The following is a 25,382-nucleotide window of genomic DNA, read 5'->3' as shown; positions in this document are numbered from 1 at the left end:
AATATGAATAACATTCCACCATGAGGTCACTAGGTAATAATGATACAATATGAATAACATTCCACCATGAGGTCACTAGGTAATAATGATACAACATGAATAACATTCCACCATGAGGTCACTAGGTAATAATGATACAATATGAATAACATTCCACCATGAGGTCACTAGGTAATAATGATACAATATGAATAACATTCCACCATGAGGTCACTAGGTAATGATGATACAATATGAATAACATTCCACCATGAGGTCACTAGGTAATAATGATACAATATGAATAACATTCCACCATGAGGTCACTAGGTAATAATGATACAATATGAATAACATTCCACCATGAGGTCACTAGGTAATAATGATACAATGTGAATAACATTCCACCATGAGGTCACTAGGTAATAATGATACAATATGAATAACATTCCACCATGAGGTCACTAGGTAATAATGATACAATATGAATAACATTCCACCATGAGGTCACTAGGTAATAATGATACAATATGAATAACATTCCACCATGAGGTCACTAGGTAATAATGATACAATATGAATAACATTCCACCATGAGGTCACTAGGTAATAATGATACAATATGAATAACATTCCACCATGAGGTCACTAGGTAATAATGGTACAATATGAATAACATTCCACCATGAGGTCACTAGGTAATAATGGTACAATATGAATAACATTCCACCATGAGGTCACTAGGTAATAATGATACAATATGAATAACATTCCACCATGAGGTCACTAGGTAATAATGATACAATATGAATAACATTCCACCATGAGGTCACTAGGTAATAATGATACAATATGAATAACATTCCACCATGAGGTCACTAGGTAATAATGATACAATATGAATAACATTCCACCATGAGGTCACTAGGTAATAATGATACAATATGAATAACATTCCACCATGAGGTCACTAGGTAATGATGATACAATATGAATAACATTCCACCATGAGGTCACTAGGTAATAATGGTACAATATGAATAACATTCCACCATGAGGTCACTAGGTAATCTGACTGCAGGAAAGCAGTAGCTACACAGCGATGTTATTGTAAACCCAAGGCTTTTCTGGTAAACAGGTTAAACTGGGTTTCTGATGATGCTGACATGGGGTCAGAGCCACTAAACTTTAACAGAAATGATGGAGTCCTAAATTAATCAGTAACAAAAATTACACAAAGTTTCCTGACATTGGGGAGGTGAATAAACCGTTCCCAAGGTTTCATTCTCAACACAAAGGAAACTCTCACTGACTTGACATTTTCTGGTTTTGAATTCAGGCTGCAAGGTAAGAATCCTACCAGGGATTATTCATGTAGGATGTTGGTAGAAAGTTGCAGATACAGAGCCACTTGTCATCAGGAAGGTGATCTCTCAACACAACGGAAAATATCTCAATGACTTGACATGTTCTGGTTGTGAATTCAGGCTACAAGGTAAGACTCTTCCCAGGGATTATTGTAAAGTGTGAAGAGAAATTAATTGTATGGTGTTATTTTAGTGTAGTGAATGACAGTAAAACACTCAGATGTAACAGTCCATTTCACCTGGGACAGCTACGTGACAGTTCAATCATACAAAATGGCGGTAACTGGGTGTAGTCAAGTCACATTATAACATGTTGTTCATATAGCTAACTGGGTGTAGTCAAGTCACATTATAACATGTTGTTCATATAGCTAACTGGGTGTAGTCAAGTCACATTATAACATGTTGTTCATATAGCTAACTGGGTGTAGTCAAGTCACATTATAACATGTTGTTCATATAGCTAACTGGGTGTAGTCAAGTCACATTATAACATGTTGTTCATATAGCTAACTGGGTGTAGTCAAGTCACATTATAACATGTTGTTCATATAGCTAACTGGGTGTAGTCAAGTCACATTATAACATGTTGTTCATATAGCTAACTGGGTGTAGTCAAGTCACATTATAACATGTTGTTCATATAGCTAACTGGGCGTAGGCAATGAAATGAAAAAACATATTGTTCATATATTCATATATTGTGGATATTTTACAATTTGTATATTTTTTCATGTATTATAGTTCAATGACATGTTGGATCTCTGTTTAGGGGTCATTGCTCGAAAATGAGTCTCTCTGGGGAGAGAGAGGAGGGCAGCCAATTCTCTAAAATGAGTCTCTCTGCGGAACATGACACCAAAGCTAAGAGGTGAGAGTACAATTTTGTTTAGGAATTTATGAAGAGTTTATATCCAAAACGCTATATCCATAATTTTTCACATTTGTGTTTTTTCATCAGAAATTAAGTCTTCTGGGTACCTTCATGTGTAAAATATTACTGTTCTAAGATTAATAGATTTTAGTGTCTGATATTTTCTCCTAAACGTCAACTGAGCGGTGCAGAGACACCATTCAAATGTGTGCAGACTCATTACATCTTCAGCTGGAAACACTAAGTGATGTTGTCCGTCTGTGACCAAGAGAAAGTGGTCTTAGTTCAATTCTATGAAATTATTTAGTATTTATTTTCATTTTGGGGACTGAACATCACAGCGAATATTGTTACATCACAGTGAATATTGTTACATCACAGCGAATATTGTTACATCACAGTGAATATTGTTACATCACAGTGAATATTGTTACATCACAGTGAATATTGTTACATCACAGCGAATATTGTTACATCACAGTGAATATTGTTACATCACAGTGAATATTGTTACATCACAGCAAGATGAAACTAATATTGTTACATCACAGCGAATATTGTTACATCACAGCGAATATTGTTACATCACAGTGAATATTGTTACATCACAGTGAATATTGTTACATCACAGCAAGATGAAACTAATATTGTTACATCACAGCGAATATTGTTACATCACAGCAAGATGAAACTAATATTGTTACATCACAGCAAGATGAAACTAATATTGTTACATCACAGCGGATATTGTTACATCACAGCGAATATTGTTACATCACAGCGAATATTGTTACATCACAGCGAATATTGTTACATCACAGTGAATATTGTTACATCACAGCGAATATTGTTACATCACAGTGAATATTGTTACATCACAGTGAATATTGTTACATCACAGTGAATATTGTTACATCACAGTGAATATTGTTACATCACAGCGAATATTGTTACATCACAGTGAATATTGTTACATCACAGCGAATATTGTTACATCACAGCGAATATTGTTACATCACAGTGAATATTGTTACATCACAGCGAATATTGTTACATCACAGTGAATATTGTTACATCACAGTGAATATTGTTACATCACAGTGAATATTGTTACATCACAGTGAATATTGTTACATCACAGTGAATATTGTTACATCACAGTGAATATTGTTACATCACAGTGAATATTGTTACATCACAGCGAATATTGTTACATCACAGTGAATATTGTTACATCACAGTGAATATTGTTACATCACAGCGAATATTGTTACATCACAGTGAATATTGTTACATCACAGTGAATATTGTTACATCACAGCGAATATTGTTACATCACAGCGAATATTGTTACATCACAGCGAATATTGTTACATCACAGTGAATATTGTTACATCACAGTGAATATTGTTACATCACAGTGAATATTGTTACATCACAGCGAATATTGTTACATCACAGTGAATATTGTTACATCACAGCAAGATGAAACTAATATTGTTAAATTCTCTAGATTCTCAAGTTTAATTTGATCTATAGAGCCCCACAGTGGAGGTGTCATAATACCCATAACACCTAGCGCTCAAACAGGGAAATGGTTCCAATAGTTTTATAGAGCCCCACAGTGGAGGTGTCATAATACCCATAAAACCTAGTGGTCAAACAGGGAAATGTTTCCAATAGTTTATAGAGCCCCACAGTGGAGGTGTTATAGTACCCATAACACCTAGCGGTCAAACAGGGAAATGGTTCCAATAGTTTTATAGAGCCACAGTGGAGGTGTCATAATACCCATAACACCTAGCGCTCAAACAGGGAAATGGTTCCAATAGTTTTATAGAGCCCCACAGTGGAGGTGTTATAATACCCATAACACCTAGCGGTCAAACAGGGAAATGGTTCCAATAGTTTTATAGAGCCCCACAGTGGAGGTGTCATAATACCCATAACACCTAGCGGTCAAACAGGGAAATGTTCCAATAGTTTTATAGAGCCCCACAGTGGAGGTGTCATAGTACCCATAACACCTAGCGGTCAAACAGGGAAATGGTTCCAATAGTTTTATAGAGCCCCACAGTGGAGGTGTCATAGTACCCATAACACCTAGAGGTCAAACAGGGAAATGGTTCCAATAGTTTTATAGAGCCCCACAGTGGAGGTGTCATAGTACCCATAACACCTAGAGGTCAAACAGGGAAATGGTTCCAATAGTTTTATAGAGCCCCACAGTGGAGGTGTCGTAATACCCATAACACCTAGCGGTCAAACAGGGAAATGGTTCCAATAGTTTTATAGAGCCCCACAGTGGAGGTGTCATAATACCCATAACACCTAGCGGTCAAACAGGGAAATGGTTCCAATAGTTTTATAGAGCCCCACAGTGGAGGTGTTATAATACCCATAACACCTAGCGGTCAAACAGGGAAATGGTTCCAATAGTTTTATAGAGCCCCACAGTGGAGGTGTTATAATACCCATAACACCTAGCGGTCAAACAGGGAAATGGTTCCAATAGTTTTATAGAGCCCCACAGTGGAGGTGTTATAATACCCATAACACCTAGAGGTCAAACAGGGAAATTGTTCCAATAGTTTTTCCACCATACATTTTTCCCATAGGGAATTGTAGAAACACTTCAAATAAGGGCTGTGTAGGGAGGGGCGGCCATTCTTGTGGGCAAATTTTGTCATCAAACTTTGTCATCAAAGTCTGGCCTTCTCTGGATTTATGGTGCTTTCAAGACAACTTGGAGCTCTGAAAAAAGCAACATTGATCTTCAGGTCGGAGCTCTAGAAAAGGCCAGAGTCCCCGACTTAGAATTTATAGTTGGATGACGATTCAAGACCTATTTTCTCAAATGTTGTATAATGTTTATGTCCAATGGCCGATAAGCACTTATATGTTCTATCTACAATTTCTCTTCATATGACAAGGATTGAAAAGGATTTGCCAGTAGGTTGTCGAGTTGGTTCATGATGATGGCTTCTAGCCTGCTAGCTAAGAGTTTGAAACTATGATGCTGATATGATCAGTCCAATCAATGCTACTGTAGATATAACATGATGCTGATATGATCAGTCCAATCAATGCTACTGTAGATATAACATGATGCTGATATGATCAGTCCAATCAAAGCTACTGTAGATATAACATGATGCTGATATGATCAGTCCAATCAAAGCTACTGTAGATATAACATGATGCTGATATGATCAGTCCAATCAAAGCTACTGTAGATATAACATGATGTTGATATGATCAGTCCAATCAAAGCTACTGTAGATATAACATGATGTTGATATGATCAGTCCAATCAAAGCTACTGTAAATATAACATGATGTTGATATGATCAGTCCAATCAAAGCTACTGTAGATATAACATGATGTTGATATGATCAGTCCAATCAAAGCCACGGTAGATATAACATGATGTTGATATGATCAGTCCAATCAAAGCCACGGTAGATATAACGTGATGTTCATTTTATCTGTGGCCAATGACCTTGAGCCTTTTGGATGGACACTTCTAATGTAACTCTATGGCAGCATCCAATGGGCTTGAATTTTAGAGATCTCCCTGTAGATTTTGAGGTGACATAGTGTCTCCATGAGTGACAGAACACAGAGCCAATCATGACGCAACTATTTACTTATTATTATTTTTTGACTGAATAACAGGTGGGGCTCTGCACCTGAATAACAGGTTGCCTCTGTTCCAAAGCAGGAACCACAGACTGGCTGCATGTTCTAATATCCAGATACCTGCTGGTACCTCTTAGGACAGCTGACGAGGCTATTATCCAGACACCTGCTGGTACCTCCTAACTGGTTAGGACAGCTGATGAGGCTATTATCCAGATACCTGCTGGTACCTCTTAGGACAGCCGATGAGGCTATTATCCAGATACCTGCTGGTACCTCTTAACTGGTTCTGACAGCTGATGAGGCTATTATCCAGATACCTGCTGGTACCTCTTAACTGGTTAGGACAGCTGATGAGGCTATTATCCAGATACCTGCTGGTACCTCTTAGGACAGCTGATGAGGCTATTATCCAGATACCTGCTGGTACCTCTTAGGACAGCTGATGAGGCTATTATCCAGATACCTGCTGGTACCTCTTAACTGGTTCTGACAGCTGATGAGGCTATTATCCAGATACCTGCTGGTACCTCTTAACTGGTTAGGACAGCTGATGAGGCTATTATCCAGATACCTGCTGGTACCTCTTAGGACAGCTGATGAGGCAATTATCCAGATACCTGCTGGTGCCTCTTAGGACAGCTGATGAGGCTATTATCCAGATACCTGCTGGTGCCTCTTAGGACAGCTGATGAGGCTATTATCCAGATACCTGCTGGTACCTCTTAGGACAGCTGATGAGGCTATTATCCAGATACCTGCTGGTACCTCTTAGGACAGCTGATGAGGCTATTATCCAGATACCTGCTGGTACCTCTTAACTGGTTCTGACAGCTGATGAGGCTATTATCCAGATACCTGCTGGTACCTCTTAACTGGTTAGGACAGCTGATGAGGCTATTATCCAGATACCTGCTGGTACCTCTTAGGACAGCTGATGAGGCTACTATCCAGATACCTGCTGGTACCTCTTAACTGGTTCTGACAGCTCATGAGGTGTCCTACCCGCCATTTTTTTAAAGACAAGACAAAGCTCATTGCCTTCTTCATTCATGCAGAGACGGGCAGCCTGAAGGTCTCCTCATTGATTTAGCTGGAAAGGGGAGAAATTGTGTTTTACATTGGTATTCATATTACAGTTGACCTTGAAATATTAGGTTTTAGTGATAACCCCTCTGTGTCCAAGGACAAAACTTTTAAATATTATTTTCATGTGCCTCAAGTAGGGTGGACACATTCAATATTTAACAATGTTTTTTTCTGATGAAAACTAGTTCATTGCAACCGCCTTGGAGCCCAGTTTCATAATATTACCTTATTTGCCTAGCTATGAAGTAATCGCGCAGAGTGGGCTGAGGTGATCTTGGGGAATAACGATGGAGTTCGCGACAGTGTTGAGATGCCGAAGTTTATTGTTCAGACGAACGACCTGCTAGATAGCCAAGCTAGTCAGTACAGCTAGGTAAGCTAGCTAGCTACTCTACCAGCAGCATCCTAGTTGTCCTAGCTAGTCGGTACAGCTAGGTAAGCTAGCTAGCTACTCTACCAGCAGCATCCTAATTGTCCTAGCTAGTTGGTACAGCTCGGTAAGCTAGCTAGCTACTCTACCAGCAGCATCCTAGTTACCATAGCTACCACTACATCATCACTGGCTGTCTGCATTTCTTGTGGACCGATGGAGCTCCCCGGTTGTTTCTTCCACCTGTTAATTCCCGGTGAGGCTTCTCCCTCTCTCGTTGACGGATGCTGGCTACCTCTGTCCGGTTCTCCTCTCTTCACTAGATGGACGGAAACTTTGGTGTTTAACCCGTCTGTGTCCAAGGGCCGAACTTTTGAACGTTATTTTTGTGGCGCCTCAAGGGTTTAATTGTTTGTAAAAACTTAGTGGTCTCCATTTTGCCGGGTTTTTTACTTTGTAGTGGAAATTTCCTCTATTTACCAAATCATGAGAGCAAACCACACACAAGTCAGAGTTAGTTATCACAAAGTCCATCTTTAATTATATGAGCTCTATCACAACCCTGTGACTCTCAGATCAATTCAGTGTCTATCAATGAATTCTCTGAGAGTCCCTTACACATTGCAGCTGAGATCCTTTAATATCAAAAGACACACATAGCCAGACAGCATAGGCATCATTTATCGTTCAGCTTTGTCTCCTAAACTATGTTATTTTCTCTAACTCAGAACCATAAACCAATCCTCCATATCAACAGGCATATATCAAATCCATCCTATCATGACAAGATCACAGAGACACACTGACAGACATTGTGGAGCCAAGAGATACACGCTTGACCTCTCCCCTCTCTCCGGCCCAAGCAACTTAGCCTGACATAGAACAAATACTGCAACCCCGCCACAGTATTATACAAAAATAACATTCTGATGAGAAGTAACTTACAAACATATGATGAATATAAAACATCTTACCTATGTTACCAACCAATTCTGATTATTCCCCAATACTTTCAGAAAGTATTCACACCCCTTGACTTTTTACACATTTTGTTGTGTTAAATCCTGAATTTAAATGGATTAATTCAGATGTTTTGGGGTCACTGGCCTACACACAACACCCCATAATGTCAAAGTGGAATTATGTTTTAAGAATTCTTTACAAAATGTATTTAAAATGAAAAGTGATTATATTTCTGGTATGAGTCCCAATCAGAGGCAGCTGTTTATCGTTGTCTCTGATTGGGGATTATATTTAGCCAGCCATTTTTCCCTTTGTGCTTTGTGGGATCTTGACTATGTATAGTTGCCTGTGAGCATTATTATAGCTTCACGTTTTGTTTTGCATTTATTGTTTTCTTTGAGTTTCACCTCATAATAAAGAGGATGGAACCATACCACACTGCATCTTGGTCCACTCATTATAAAGATCGTGACAGTAGATCCCACCAACAACGGACCAAGCAGCGGGCCCAGGAGGAAAGCCAGGAGTGGAGGACATCCTGGACATGGGACGAGATTATGGCAGGAAGCCTGCCATGGAAGCAGGCGGAGGCAGCGAGGGAAGGACAGCGACGATGCCAGTGTTCGCGGCCACAACTCAAGCCCAAAAGACAGCCCCAAATTTTTTACTTTGGGGGGGCGGCACACGGAGTGGCCGGCGACGCTAAGGGGTGAGTCAGAGACCGAGGAGGAATATTGGGACAGATTGAGCGAGGAGTGGGTGGCGAAAGTTGAGGGGAGTGAACCAGAGACTGTCAGTGAGTTGAGGGAGAATGTGGAGGAGAAATGAGAGTTATTGAATTGGTGGAGGATGCACAACATTTGCCCTAAGGAGCGTGTTATCTATTTAAAGCCACCTGAGTCAGCTCTCCATACTCATCCTGAGAAATGTGTTAAAGTTCCGGTACAATTGATGCCGGCTATATCACCAGGTCTCCAGTACACCTTCCCAGCCCAGTACGTCCTGTGCCTCTTCCTCGTACTCACCGTGTGAAGAGTGTCATCGTTCCGGTACAGTTGATGCTGGCTATACGCACCAGGTCTCCAGTACACCTTCCCAGCCCAGTACGTCCTGTGCCTCCTCCTCGTACTCACCGTGTGAAGAGTGTCATCGTTCCGGTACAGTTGATGCTGGCTATACGCACCAGGTCTCCAGTACACCTTCCCAGCCCAGTACGTCCTTTGCCAACTCCTCGTTCTACGCACCGTGTCTCCAGTGCGCCTCTACAGCCCGGTACGGTACGTTCTGTTCCTGTTCCTCACACTCTCCCTCAAGTGTGCCTTCTCAGTTAGGTACGTCCTGTACCTGCTCATCCTGAGGTGTGCGTCACCAGCCTGGGGCCACCTGTACCGACCCACGCATCAGGCCTCCAGTGCGCTCCACAGTCCAGAGCTTCCGGCGACAGTTCCCGGTCCGGAGCCTCTGGCGACGATCCACGCACCAGAGCCGCCATTGAAGATGACGCATCCACGAGCGGAGTGGGTACTTCGCCCCGCACCGGAGCCGCCCCTGAAGGTAGATGCCCACCCGGACCCTCCCCTATTGAGTCAGATTTTGCGGTCGGAATCCGCACCTTTGGGGGGGGGGGGGGGGGGGGAGTACTGTCACACCCTGACCATTGAGAGCTTTTTATTCTCTATGTTCGTCAGGTCGGGGTGTGACTAGGGTGGGTCATCTAGGTGATTATATTTCTATGTTGGCCTGGTATGGTTCCCAATCAGAGGCGGATATACCACGTGATTCGATCTTCTGCGTATAAAGTAATTTGGAAGGGCAAAAAAATATATGAGAACACAATCAGCTGTTCTCCGGGTGGTGTTAGATTACGAGTGTTTCAATTGTAACGTTAATACTATTACATACTGGTGTCATATTCCTGTTTTGAATAATTGTTTTTAAATATTTTAATATTCATGTCACACGTGAATCATTTGTACAGTTCTTTACTAAAAATGCAGTTATTTGTTACATTTGACTGAACGACTGATTACTCTGAGAGTGAGACAGATATATATTATTACTGTATAAAACCTAGCAGTACTACTGATTTCTCTGAGAGTGAGACAGATATATATTATTACTGTATAAAACCTAGCAGTACTACTGATTCCTCTGAGAGTCAGGCAGATATATATTATTACTGTGTAAAACCTAGCAGTACTACTGATTTCTCTGAGAGTCAGGCAGATATATATTATTACTGTGTAAAACCTAGCAGTACTACTGATTCCTCTGAGAGTGAGACAGATATATATTATTACTGTATAAAACCTAGCAGTACTACTGATTTCTCTGAGAGTCAGGCAGATATATATTATTACTGTGTAAAACCTAGCAGTACTACTGATTTCTCTGAGAGTCAGGCAGATATATATTATTACTGTGTAAAACCTAGCAGTACTACTGATTTCACTGAGAGTGAGGCAGATATATATTATTACTGTGTAAAACCTAGCAGTACTACTGATTTCACTGAGAGTGAGGCAGATATATATTATTACTGTGTAAAACCTAGCAGTACTACTGATTTCTCTGAGAGTGAGGCAGATATATATTATTACTGTGTAAAACCTAGCAGTACTACTGATTTCTCTGAGAGTGAGACAGATATATAGTATTACTGTGTAAAACCTAGCAGTACTACTGATTTCTCTGAGAGTGAGGCAGATATATATTATTACTGTGTAAAACCTAGCAGTTCTACTGATTTCTCTGAGAGTGAGGCAGATATATATTATTACTGTTTATATAAATTATTACTGTGTAAAACCTAGCAGTTCTACTGATTTCTCTGAGAGTGAGGCAGATATATATTATTACTGTATAAAACCTAGAAGTACTACTGATTTCTCTGAGAGTGAGGCAGATATATATTATTACTGTGTAAAACCTAGCAGTACTACTGATTTCTCTGAGAGTGAGGCAGATATATATTATTACTGTGTAAAACCTAGCAGTACTACTGATTTCTCTGAGAGTGAGGTAGATATATATTATTACTGTGTAAAACCTAGCAGTACTACTGATTTCTCTGAGAGTGAGGCAGATATATATTATTACTGTGTAAAACCTAGCAGTACTACTGATTCCTCTGAGAGTGAGACAGATATATATTATTACTGTGTAAAACCTAGCAGTACTCCTGATTTCTCTGAGAGTGAGGCAGATATATATTATTACTGTGTAAAACCTAGCAGTACTACTGATTTCACTGAGAGTGAGACAGATATATATTATTACTGTGTAAAACCTAGCAGTACTCCTGATTTCTCTGAGAGTGAGGCAGATATGTAGCATTTAAGAAAAAAGCATGATTATTTGTCTCTCTGAAATGAAACCATCAAACAATATATATATATATATATATATATATATATATATATATATATAATACATGTCTCTCATTGAACAACCCCATGCCGTGATTAGATAGTGAAAAAACACCAATCTTTTTCATAATTTCTCTAAACAATAAAAGCTAATTGACCAACTTTTCTGAAAATAGATATATAGTGTTTTGGAATGAAACCCTTCAATTGCTTAGTTCATTCCCAACATTTCCTATGTTGTATTTTAATAAAAATATATGTCATAAAATGCGGAACCCCTGCAAAATGCACCAGGCTGGAAACCACTGATCTTAAGCCTTTAGGATCTTCAGGAATGCACTGTGGGGACACTGTGGGGGCACTGTGGGGGCACTGTGGGGTCACTGTGGGGGCACTGTGGGGGCACTGAGGGGACACTGTGGGGACACTGTGGGGGCACTGTGGGGACAGACATACATTTCTTGGCATGTTTTATTAACTACATATGTTGTCTCTGACCTGGTATCAGTGACATGACATCATCATCTTTAGTCTAGATTAGACTAGAGACTGAAGGTCTGTTTCTGTTGTGTTGAAGCCCATTCCATCAGGAGAGACCAGACTCACCCAGCTGTCTGTCCATGAAGAGTGACGGGTCTATGGACGTTTTCTATGATTGCGAAGATGGAGACTTTTCTGCATTTACAGGGTAAGTAGTACTCATGGTACATACCAGGTATCTATAGTATATACCAGGTATGTATTCACAGAGAGACAGCAGTCTGTCCATGAAGACTCCACTCTATGATACTGCCAATTACATGCAACAAGGGAGACATTTCTTCAATACAGAGTAAATACTCCTGGTTTATACCAGGTATCTAGGCACAGAGTAAATACTCCTGGTATATACCAGGTATCTAGGCACAGAGTAAATACTCCTGGTATATAACAGGTATGTAATCACAGAGTAAATACTCCTGGTATATACCAGGTATCTAATCACAGAGTAAATACTCCTGGTATATACCAGGTATCTAACCACAGAGTAAATACTCCTGGTATGTACCAGGTATCTAACCACAGAGTAAATACTCCTGGTATATACCAGGTATCTAACCACAGAGTAAATACTCCTGGTATATACCAGGTATCTAGGCACAGAGTAAATACTCCTGGTATATACCAGGTATCTAGGCACAGAGTAAATACTCCTGGTATATACCAGGTATCTAACCACAGAGTAAATACTCCTGGTATATACCAGGTATCTAGGCACAGAGTAAATACTCCTGGTATATACCAGGTATCTAGGCACAGAGTAAATACTCCTGGTATATACCAGGTATCTAATTACAGAGTAAATACTCCTGGTATGTACCAGGTATCTAACCACAGAGTAAATACTCCTGTTATATACCAGGTATCTAACCACAGAGTAAATACTACTGGTATATACCAGGTATCTAACCACAGGGTAAATACTCCTGGTATATACCAGGTATCTAACCACAGAGTCAATACTCCTGGTATATACCAGGTATCTAATTGCAGAGTAAATACTCCTGGTATATACCAGGTATCTAACCACAGAGTAAATACTCCTGGTATATACCATGTATCTAAACACAGAGTAAATACTCCTGGTATATACCAGTTATCTAGGCACAGAGTAAATACTCCTGGTATATACCAGGTATCTAGGCACAGAGTAAATACTCCTGGTATATACCAGGTATCTAACACAGAGTAAATACTCCTGGTTTATACCATGTATCTAATCACAGAGTAAATACTCCTGGTATATACCAGGTATCTAACCACAGAGTAAATACTCCTGGTAAATACCAGGTATCTAATCACAGAGTAAATACTCCTGGTATATACCATTTATCTAACCACAGAGTAAATAGTCCTGGTATATACCAGGTATCTAACACAGAGTAAAAGAGTAAAATCACAGAATAAAATCACATGATAAAAAAAATACTGTTAATATCTGATATTGCAAGCCTTTCGGTGGGAATGACTTCAACACTCGCGTCGCTAAATACATTTCGTTATTAAAAATGACACACTGCTCTCGCGCGCCAACGAGCGTCTAGAAGTCAGTTCTATTTGTGACACAGTTCGCGCTGCATCTCCTCATTGGTTTATAGAAGCAGGTACCCACGTGCCATCTCCTCATTGGTTTATAGAAGCAGGTACCCACGTGTCATCTCCTCATTGGTTTATAGAAGCAGGTACCCACGTGCCATCTCCTCATTGGTTTATAGAAGCAGGTACCCAGGTGCCATCTCCTCATTTAGCAAAAAAACATAACTTAACATAAACATAACTTCTTTAAACAATAAAAGCTCATTTACGAACATTTCTGAATACGAATATATAGCTTTTTGGAATGAAACTCTTCTTATGTTTCCCCATCTGAGCTCAGAGTAGATGAGATGTAATGTTTGTCTCTGTTGTGTTGAAGACCAATCAAGCAGGAGAGACCAGCCTCCCCTGTTCCCAGCTGTGTGTCCATGAAGAGTGACTGGTCTATGAGTCAACCTATACAGTTTAGAGAGGGAGATTTTTCTACTGAACAAAGGTAAGAAGAACTCATGGGTCCTGGTCAGTGAGTTAAACAACACTGTCTCTAGTCATTTCTCCTCTCACATTTTCCCATTTATTGTTGTTGTTTTCATAATCCATAGGCTAATCATTTTGTCAATTTTCATAGTCCTAAAACAATATTAAACAAACACAACATTCCCTCCCTGTGTGTGTGTGTGTGTGTGTGTGTGTGTGTGTGTGTGTGTGTGTGTGTGTGTGTGTGTATATGTCTCATGTTTTGTCCACAGAAACCAACAGGAGAGATCAGAGTCAGAGATTCTCAGTGGTCAGTCTTCCCACAGTCATCAAACAGACCTGGCCTCCATATTCAGTGTATGTGGTCCTGTTATGTACATTTGTTTTTGTTTACCTCAAGAAAAGTTGACCTGTCAATCATTCATTAATGTGTTAATGAGAAAGCATTTATTCTCTTGCTTAACTCATTTACTTTATTTATTTCAGATGCTTGAAGATAATATTATGACATTTGTGAAGAACGAGCTGAAGAGGTTCAAGAGGATTCTTAGTCCAGAACTCCCAGAAGGCTTTGAGAGTCAGAAGCAGGATAAGGAAGTGGTGGATGCTGAAGATGAGAAGCTGGAGAGCAGTGCCAGAGAGGGGGCTCTGAAGATCACACTGCACATCCTGAGGAAAATGAACCAGGGGGACCTTGCTGACACACTGGAGAAATGTAAGAGCTGTCTGCCTCATGTTGAATGATGTTTTATAACATTTAAAAGCTGTAGCTGTGTAACTCAATGATATTGTAGCAGCCTTAACTAGAGGTCGACCGATTATGATTTTTCAATGCAGATACCGATATGATATAAAAAAATACAAAATAAATGTATTTTTAATAATGACAATTACAACTTACTGAATGAACACTTATTTTAACTTAATACATCAATAAAATCAATTTATCCTCAAATAAATAATGAAACATCTTCAATTTGGTTTAAATAATGCAAAAACAAAGTGTTGGAGAAGAAAGTAAAAGTGCAATATGTGCCATGTAAGAAAGATAACTTTTAAGTTCCTTGCTCAGAACATGAGAACATATGAAAGCTGGTGGTTCCTTTTAACATGAGTCTTCAATATTCCCAGGTAAGAAGTTTTAGGTTGTAGTTATTATAGGAATTATAGGACTATTTCTCTCTATACCATTTGTATTTCATTAACCTTTGACTATTGGATGTTCTTATAGGCACTTTAGTATTGCCAGTGTAACAGTATAGCTTCCGTCCCTCTCCTCGCTCCTCCCTGGGCTCGAACCAGGAACACAACGACAACAGCCACCCCCGAAGCAGCGTTTCCCATGCAGAGCAAGGGAAACAACCACTCCAAGGCTCAAAGCGAGTGACGTTTGAAACGCTATTAGCGTGCACTAACTAGCTAGCCATTTCACTTCGGTTACACCAGCCTCATCTCGGGAGTTGATCTCGGGAGTTGCTGCCAACACACTGCCAACACACTGACTCAACTCCAGCCACTTTAATAATGGGAATTGATGGGAAATGATGTAAAATATATCACTAGCCACTTTAAACAATGCTACCTAATATAATGTTTACATACCCTACATTATTCATCTCATATGTATACGTATATACTGTACTCTATATCATCTACTGCATCTTTATGTAATACATGTATCACTAGCCATTTTAACTATGCCACTTTGTTTACATACTCATCTCATATGTATATACTGTACTCGATACCATCTACTGTATCTTGCCTATGCTGCTCTGTACCATCACTCATTCATATATCTTTATGTACATACTCCTTATCCCCTTACACTTGTGTGTATAAGACAGTAGTTTTTTGGAATTGTTAGCTAGATTACTTGTTGGTTATTACTGCATTGTCGGAACTAGAAGCACAAGCATTTCACTACACTCGCATTAACATCTGCTCACCATGTGTATGTGACAAATAACATTTGATTTGATGATTTGATTTGATTGGCTTGAAGTCATAAACAGCGCAATGCTTGATACTTGTATGCTTGTATGCTCAGTCAGATTATATATATTATCTAGCAGGACACGCTAGATAATATCTAGTAATATCATCATTAACTCGTGATTATGATTGATTGATTGTTTTTTATAAGATACATTTAATGCTAGCTAGCAACTTACCAACTTACTTCCCGTAACAGGCAGTCTCCTTGTGGAGTGCAACGAGAGGCAGGCAGGTCGTTATTGCGTTGGACTAGTTAACTTGAAGGTTGCAAGATTCGATCCCCCGAGCTGACCAGGTGAAAATCTGTCATTCTGCCCCTGAATGAGGCAGTTAACCCACCGTTCCTAGGCCGTCATTGAAATTAAGAATGTGTTCTTAACTGATTTGCCTAGTTAAATAAAGGTGTAAAAAATAATAATAATAATAATAAAATCGGCAAAATCGGTGCCAAAAATTATAATTTCTGTTATGAAAACTTGAAATCGGCCATTCCGGATAATCGGTCGACCTCTAGCCTGAACACAACACCTAGTGACCCCATCAAGTAGCAGCAGGATGTGTTGTGGTGATTCATTTAGAGAGAGAGAGACAACATTAATAATACCATCAATAATACCAATAATAATATAATCAGTCACACCAGTCTGTAATGCATTATGAAAACATTTACACATTTATACAGTCAGTTAAGAGAATAAATTATTATAATTGAAAACTTTATAACAGTCCTACAATACTGTAGACATTAAAACAGACGTAATATTAATATCCTCTGTGTTATTTCTAGATTCAGATGAGCTTGCTGTGATTTGCCAACTTGAACTCAAATCTAATCTAAAGAAGAAGTTTCAATGTGTATTTGAGGGGATCGCTAAACAAGGAAACCCAACACTTCTCAATAATATCTACACAGAGCTCTACATCACAGAGGGTGGAACAGGAGAGGTCAATAATGAACATGAGCTGAGACAGATTGAGACAACAAACAGGAAAAAAGCAAGACCAGAGACTGCAATCAAATGTAATGACATCTTCAAACCCTTAACGGGACAAGACAAACCTATCAGAACTGTGCTGACAAAGGGAGTCGCTGGCATTGGAAAAACAGTCTCTGTGCAGAAGTTCATTCTGGACTGGGCTGAAGGAAAAGCAAATCAGGATGTCCAATTTGTATTTTCATTCCCTTTTCGGGAGCTGAATTTGAAGAAGGACAAACACACTTTCATTGAACTTCTCAATCACTTCTCAATGGAAACCAAACAATCAACCTCCAACTTCGACATGTACAAAGTTCTGTTCATCTTTGATGGTCTGGATGAGTGCCGACTGCCCCTAGACTTCCAGAAGAACAAGATCTGTTGGGACGTCACAGAGTCAACCTCAGTGGATGTTCTGCTGACAAATCTCATCAGGGGAAATCTGCTTCCCTCTGCTCTCCTCTGGATAACTACCCGACCTGCAGCAGCCAATAAGATCCCTTCAGAATGTGTTGACCACGTGACAGAGGTACGAGGGTTCAATGACCCACAGAAGGAGGAGTACTTCAGGAAGAGATTCAGTGATGAGGACCTGGCCAGCAGAATCATCTCACACATAAAGACATCAAGGAGCCTCCACATCATGTGCCACATTCCAGTCTTCTGTTGGATTTCTGCAACAGTCCTTGAACACATGCTGAAACATAAGAGAGAAGAGATGCCCAAGACTCTGACTGAGATGTACACACACCTTGTGGAGTTTCATATTAAACAGAAGAATGAAAAGTATCTTGGGAAAGAAGAGACAGGTCCACACTGGAATAAAGAAAGCATTCTGTCACTGGGAAAACTGGCTTTTCAACAGCTTGTGAAAGGCAATCTGATTTTCTATGAAGAAGACCTGAAAGAGTCTGGCATTGATGTTAATGAAGCCTCAGTGTACTCAGGATTGTGCACACAGCTCTTTAAAGAGGAATGTGTGCTGTACCAGGACAAGGTGTACTGCTTCGTACATCTGAGCATTCAGGAGTTTCTGGCTGCTGTATATGTGCTCCTCTCATTCATCAACAACAATGAGAATCTAATGGACAAACTGAAAACAAACGACGAGCCTGAAATTGCTTTCTACAAGGGTGCTGTGGATAAAGCCTTACAAAGTGAGACGGGAAACCTGGACCTTTTCCTTCGCTTCCTTCTGGGCCTCTCACTGGAGTCCAATCAGAAGCACTTACGAGGTCTACTGACAAAGACAAGAAGTAGCTCACAGAGCCATGAAGAAACAATCAAGTACATCAAGGAGAAGATCAGGGAGAATCCCTCTCCAGAGAGGAGCATCAATCTGTTCCACTGTCTGAATGAACTGAATGACCATTCTCTAGTGGAGGAGATCCAAAGATACCTGAGATCAGGAAGTCTCTCTAGGTTCAAACTGTCACCTGCACAGTGGTCAGCTCTGGTCTTTGTGTTGCTGACTTCAGAAAAGGTGCTGGATGTGTTTGACCTGAAGAAATACTCCAGATCAGAGGAAGGTCTTCTGAGGCTGCTGCCAGTGGTCAAAGCCTCCCGAGCTGTTCTGTGAGTAGATAAAATGACATTATTCATCAGGAAGAAATATTCAGTTTAGAGAAACATATGTATTATAATAGTTATATAATATTATATTGAATAACACATTGAATAAATGCATAGATTTTTACATTAGTTTAACATTATGACCACACAATTCTAGGAGATGGAAGATGAATCACTATACCTTATCCAACCTATTAGTTCCACCACCCACACATGCTATGACATCTTCTGGTTTCAATGATGTTTCTATAGACAATATCTCTCTCTTCATCACTCATTACCTAGGTTTACCTCCACTGTATTCACATCCTACCATACCTTTGTCTGTACATTATACCTTGATGCTATTTTATCGGCCCCAGAAACCTCCTTTTACTCTCTGTTCCAGACGTTCTAGACGACCAATTCTTATTGCTTTTAGCCGCACCCTTATTCTACTCCTCCTATGTTCCTCTGGCAATGTAGAGGTGAATCCAGGCCCTGCAGTGCCTAGCTCCACTCCTATTCCCCAGGCGCTCTCTTTTGACGACTTCTGTAACCGTAATAGCCTTGGTTTCATGCATGTTAACATTAGAAGCCTCCTCCCTAAGTTTGTTCTATTCACTGCTTTAGCACACTCTGCCAACCCGGATGTTCTAGCTGTGTCTGAATCCTGGCTTAGGAAGACCACCAAAAATTCTGAAATTTTAATTCCAAACTACAACATTTTCAGACAAGATAGAACTGCCAAAGGGGGCGGTGTTGCAATCTACTGCAAAGATAGGCTGCAGAGTTCTGTCCTACTATCCAGGTTTGTACTCAAACAATTTGAACTTCTACTTTTAAAAATCCACCTCTCTAAAAACAAGTCTGTCACCGTTGCCGCCTGCTATAGACCACCCTCTGCCCCCAGCTGTGCTCTGGACACCATATGTGAACTGATTGCCCCCCAGCTATCTTCAGAGCTCGTGCTGCTAGGTGACCTAAACTGGAACATGCTTAACACCCCAGCCATCCTACAATCTAAACTTGATGCCCTCAATCTCACACAAATTATCAAGGAACCTACCAGGTACCTCCCCAAAGCCTTAAACACGGGCATCCTCATAGATATCATCCTAACCAACTTGCCCTCTAAATACACCTCTGCTGTCTTCAACCAAGATCTCAGCGATCACTGCCTCATTGCCTGCATCCGTAATGGGTCAGCGGTCAAATGACCTCCACTCATCACTGTAAAACGCTCCCTGAAACACTTCAGCGAGCAGGCCTTTCTAATCGACCTGGCCGGGGTATCCTGGAAGGAAATTGATCTCATCCCGTCAGTAGAGGATGCCTGGATATTTTTTTTAAACTGCCTTCCTAACCATCTTAAATAAACATGCCCCATTCAAGAAATTTAGAACCAGGAACAGATATAGCCCTTGGTTCTCCCCAGACATGACTGCCCTTAACCAACACCAAAACATCCTCTGGCGTTCTGCATTAGCATCGAACAGCCCCCGTGATATGCAGCTGTTCAGAGAAGCTAGAAACCATTATACACAGGCAGTTAGAAAAGCCAAGGCTAGCTTTTTCAAGCAGACATTTGCTTCCTGCAACACTAACTCAAAAAAGTTCTGGGACACTGTAAAGTCCATGGAGAATAAGAACACCTCCTCCCAGCTGCCCACTGCACTGAAGATAGGAAACACTGTCACCACTGATAAATCCACCATAATTGAGAATTTCAATAAGCATTTTTCTACGGCTGGCCATGCTTTCCACCTGGCTACTCCTACCCCGGTCAACAGCACTGCACCCCCAACAGCAACTCGCCCAAGCCTTCCCCATTTCTCCTTCTCCCAAATCCGTGCAGCTGATGTTCTGAAAGAGCTGCAAAATCTGGACCCCTACAAATCAGCCGGGCTAGACAATCTGGACCCTTTCTTTCTAAAATGATCTGCCGAAATTGTTGCCACCCCTATTACTAGCCTGTTCAACCTCTCTTTCGTGTCGTCTGAGATTCCCAAAGATTGGAAAGCAGCTGCGGTCATCCCCCTCTTCAAAGGGGGGGACACTCTTGACCCAAACTGCTACAGACCTGTATCTATCCTACCATGCCTTTCTAAGGTCTTCGAAAGCCAAGTCAACAAACAGATTACCGACCATTTCGAATCTCACCATACCCTCTCTGCTATGCAATCTGGTTTCAGAGCTGGTCATGGGTGCACCTCAGCCACGCTCAAGGTCCTAAACGATATCTTAACCGCCATCGATAAGAAACATTACTGTGCAGCCGTATTCATTGATCTGGCCAAGGCTTTCGACTCTGTCAATCACCACATCCTCATCGGCAGACTCGACAGCCTTGGTTTCTCAAATGATTGCCTCGCCTGGTTCACCAACTACTTCTCTGATAGAGTTCAGTGTGTCAAATCGGAGAGTCTGCTGACCGACTCTCTTCTCTGTATATATCAATGAGGTCGCTCTTGCTGCTGGTGAGTCTCTGATCCACCTCTATGCAGACGACACCTTCTGTATACTTCTGGCCCTTCTTTGGACACTGTGTTAACAACCCTCCAGGCAAGCTTCAATGCCATACAACTCTCCTTCCGTGGCCTCCAATTGCTCTTAAATGCAAGTAAAACTAAATGCATGCTCTTCAACCGATCGTTGCCTGCACCTACCCGCCTGTCCAACATCACTACTCTGGACGGCTCTGACTTAGAATACGTGGACAACTACAAATACTTAGGTGTCTGGTTAGACTGTAAACTCTCCTTCCAGACCCATATCAAACATCTCCAATCCAAAGTTAAATCTAGAATTGGCTTCCTATTTCGCAACAAAGCATCCTTCACTCATGCTGCCAAACATACCCTTGTAAAACTGACCATCCTACCAATCCTCGACTTTGGCGATGTAATTTACAAAATAGCCTCCAATACCCTACTCAACAAATTGGATGCAGTCTATCACAGTGCAATCCGTTTTGTCACCAAAGCCCCATATACTACCCACCATTGCGACCTGTACGCTCTCGTTGGCTGGCCCTCGCTTCATACTCGTCGCCAAACCCACTGGCTCCATGTCATCTACAAGACCCTGCTAGGTAAAGTTCCCCCTTATCTCAGCTCGCTGGTCACCATAGCATCTCCCACCTGTAGCACACGCTCCAGCAGGTATATCTCTCTAGTCACCCCCAAAACCAATTATTTCTTTGGCCGCCTCTCTTTCCAGTTCTCTGCTGCCAATGACTGGAACGAACGACAAAAATCTCTGAAACTGGAAACACTTATCTCCCTCACTAGCTTTAAGCACCAACTGTCAGAGCAGCTCACAGATTACTGCACCTGTACATAGCCCACCTATAATTTAGCCCAAACAACTACCTCTTTCCCAACTGTATTTAATTCATTTATTTATTTTGCTCCTTTGCACCCCATTATTTTTATTTCTACTTTGCACATTCTTCCATTGCAAAACTACCATTCCAGTGTTTTACTTGCTATATTGTATTTACTTTGCCACCATGGCCTTTTTTGCCTTTACCTCCCTTCTCACCTCATTTGCTCACGTCGTATATAGACTTGTTTATACTGTATTATTGACTGTATGTTTGTTTTACTCCATGTGTAACTCTGTGTTGTTGTATGTATTGTACTGCTTTGCTTTATCTTGGCCAGGTTGCAATTGTAAATGAGAACTTGTTCTCTACTTGCCTACCTTGCCTACCTATAAAGGTGAAATAAAATCTATATGTTGTTTGGGAAAATAAACCAAATGCATCTGCCATTGTCCTTCTACACTACTGGTGTTAAATTAACAGTGTATTTGTGAAGTCATGATGATCTCTTTGTCAGGCTGTCAGGCTGTGGAGTCACAGAGGAAGGCTGTGCTTCTCTGGTCTCTGCTCTGGAGTCAAACCCCTCACACCTGAGAGAGCTGGACCTGAGTAACAATGACCTGAAGGATTCAGGAGTGAAGCTGCTCTCTGCTGGACTGGGGAATCCCCACTGTAAACTGGAGACTCTGAGGTCAGTATTCCTGTAGTTGGTCAACAAGTGATAACTGTTCACCAGATCCACCTGTGTTTACAAGACACACATGGTCCACAACATATGTGATTGGACAGCATTTTGGATTTGAGATAGAATGTTTCAAATTAGGAGTACAGAATGTCACCTTTTATTTGAGGTTAATGGTGAGAGGTTAGCATGTTTTGTTGTAGCCTCTGTTATTGGTAATGGTGAGAGGTTAGTATGTTTTGTTGTAGTCTCTGTTATTGGTAATGGTGAGAGGTTAGCATGTTTTGTTTACTCTCTTAGACAGAAAAGTACTCCACTCATCATCCACCATTTTATTATTGGGCAAAACACAACCAAAACAAACTGCAAATGCAACCAACGAGTTTACGACAAAAAACTACATTTTTGACTATTTTCTATTTGACTATTTTAATACACTATGAGTGAATTGTTCAGAATACTTAAGACTTCTTCAAATGGGGAGACTGGAAACATAAATTGTTTTCATTTTTAATAGTGAAACACAATGTGTCTTAAAATACCCTCAAATAAAAGGTGACATTAAATACTGTCACCTCATATGAAACATTTGACCTCAAATCCAAAATGTTGGAGTATAGAGACACATTTAAAATGTTTGCTTCACTGTCTAAATAGATATGGTGTGGACTGTATACTCAATACAATCTAAATCTGATACCTCACTGTCTAAATAGATATGGTGTGGACTGTATACTCAATACAATCTAAATCTGATACCTCACTTTCTAAATAGATATGGTGTGGACTGTATACTCAATACAATCTAAATCTGATACCTCACTGTCTAAATAGATATGGTGTGGACTGTATACTCAATACAATCTAAATCTGATACCTCACTTTCTAAATAGATATGGTGTGGACTGTATACTCAATACAATCTAAATCTGATACCTCACTGTCTAAATAGATATGGTGTGGACTGTATACTCAATACAATCTAAATCTGATTCCTCACTGTCTGTCTTCTGACTGATGCTGCTTTTTAAACTGGTCTGGTCAGTCTACTATAATATTTGTACTATACATGTTTCTATCTGCAGGTAATACTTTGATCATTTGTCATTTTTTATGATGATACACTATTTTATGAATAGATATAGAAGGTTTCAGGACACTGATATATCTGAATATGTTGAAAAATATACTGCCACTATTTTCACCACCAAAGAATAGCAGTGTGATTTTAATATGATTTGACTCTTTGCAGGCTGTCAGGCTGTCTAGTCACAGAGGAAGGCTGTGCTTCTCTGGTCTCAGCTCTGAGGTCAAACCCCTCACACCTGAGAGAGCTGGACCTGAGCTACAATCACCCAGGAGACTCAGGAGTCAGACTGCTCTCTGCTGGACTGGAGGATCCACACTGCAGACTGGAGAAACTCAAGTATGTAGTGGGTTTATGTCAATGTTCATATCAGACATGTTTGACTTATCAGGATAGTTAAGACAAACATTATTACCACCACTTGGACAAAGTTATATACTGACTGTGTGTGTGTGTGTGTGTGTGTGTGTGTGTGTGTGTGTGTGTGTGTGTGTGTGTGTGTGTGTGTGTGTGTGTGTGTGTGTGTGTGTGTGTGTGTGTGTGTGTGTGTATGTATGTTCAGTGTTTCCAGTGTGTCTGTCCAGTGTCTGTGCCCAGTGTGTGTCACAAAAGATCTGTTGTGACACACACACAAACACTGGAAACACTGGACACACACACACTGGACACACGCATACACATACTGGACACACACACACACACATACTGGACACACACACACACACACACACTGACACATGCTGGACACCCACTGAATGCACGCTGGACATACACACACACACACACACACAGGACACACACACACACTGGACACACACAATGGACACACACTGTACATACAATCTGGAGACACACACACACTGGAGACACACACACTGGACACACACACACACAGACAACCATTCTTAGTTATTTGCTGACCGTGTGTGTGTGTGTGTGTGTGTGTGTGTGTGTGTGTGTGTGTGTTCAGGTGTATCCCTCAATGACTGTCTGTTCTTCTGCTTACCGCTACAGTGTGGAACATGGTGGAGAGAACAGAATGAAACCTGGGCTTAGAAAATGTGAGTGTTGACTGATGTGAAGAATATGACTAAGAATAAGTCTTGATTCAAGTTAAGTCAAAGTCAAAGACCACCATCATTACTGACTTGGTCATATTAAATATCAGCTGTAGTTCTACAGAAGCAGAAATCAGGGACACCAAAGTTTACAAAGAGTTTCTTTTTGTGTCTGTGTGTGTGTGTGTGTGTGTTTGCGTGTGTAATAAAAGCGGAATAAGTGTGTTTTATATTACCATACAGTATAACATCTGATCATTCAACAAGTCTCACGTTACCTTCACTTCTCCTTTTGATACCTAGAAACATCTACATTAAATTAATTAGTGAAAAGTGAGTTAACATTCTAATGTGAATGATGATGATTTCTAATATTGTGTCTGGTTTCATCCATCAGATGTCTGTGATCTCACACTGGACCCAAACACAGTAAACAGACACCTCTCTCTCTCTGAGGAGAACAGAAAGGTGACATGTAGGAGAAAGAAGCAGCCG

The 25,382-nt window shown here is 40.5% G+C and overlaps 2 protein-coding genes across 2 annotated transcripts in view; one reads left to right on the top strand and one right to left on the bottom strand.

Annotated features, from left to right (window-relative positions):
- Positions 1-25,382, bottom strand: part of LOC110539186 (NLR family CARD domain-containing protein 3-like) — an 808,883-nt gene that overhangs the window by 56,537 nt on the left and 726,964 nt on the right. The gene's annotated exons all lie outside the window — the stretch shown is intronic.
- Positions 1-25,382, top strand: part of LOC118937843 (NLR family CARD domain-containing protein 3-like) — a 303,083-nt gene that overhangs the window by 122,441 nt on the left and 155,260 nt on the right. Inside the window, exons 6-7 of the mRNA XM_036939582.1 lie at positions 12,231-12,341; positions 14,109-14,225. Of these exons, the coding sequence (XP_036795477.1) occupies positions 12,231-12,341; positions 14,109-14,225 (228 nt within the window). The remainder of the gene's footprint in view (positions 1-12,230; positions 12,342-14,108; positions 14,226-25,382) is intronic.

This window comes from Oncorhynchus mykiss, chromosome 12 (assembly GCF_013265735.2).
Source record: "Oncorhynchus mykiss isolate Arlee chromosome 12, USDA_OmykA_1.1, whole genome shotgun sequence".
Taxonomy (NCBI): domain Eukaryota; kingdom Metazoa; phylum Chordata; class Actinopteri; order Salmoniformes; family Salmonidae; genus Oncorhynchus; species Oncorhynchus mykiss.
The sequence above is the reverse complement of the archived record's forward strand: the minus strand, read 5'-3'. Positions and strand labels throughout refer to the sequence as shown.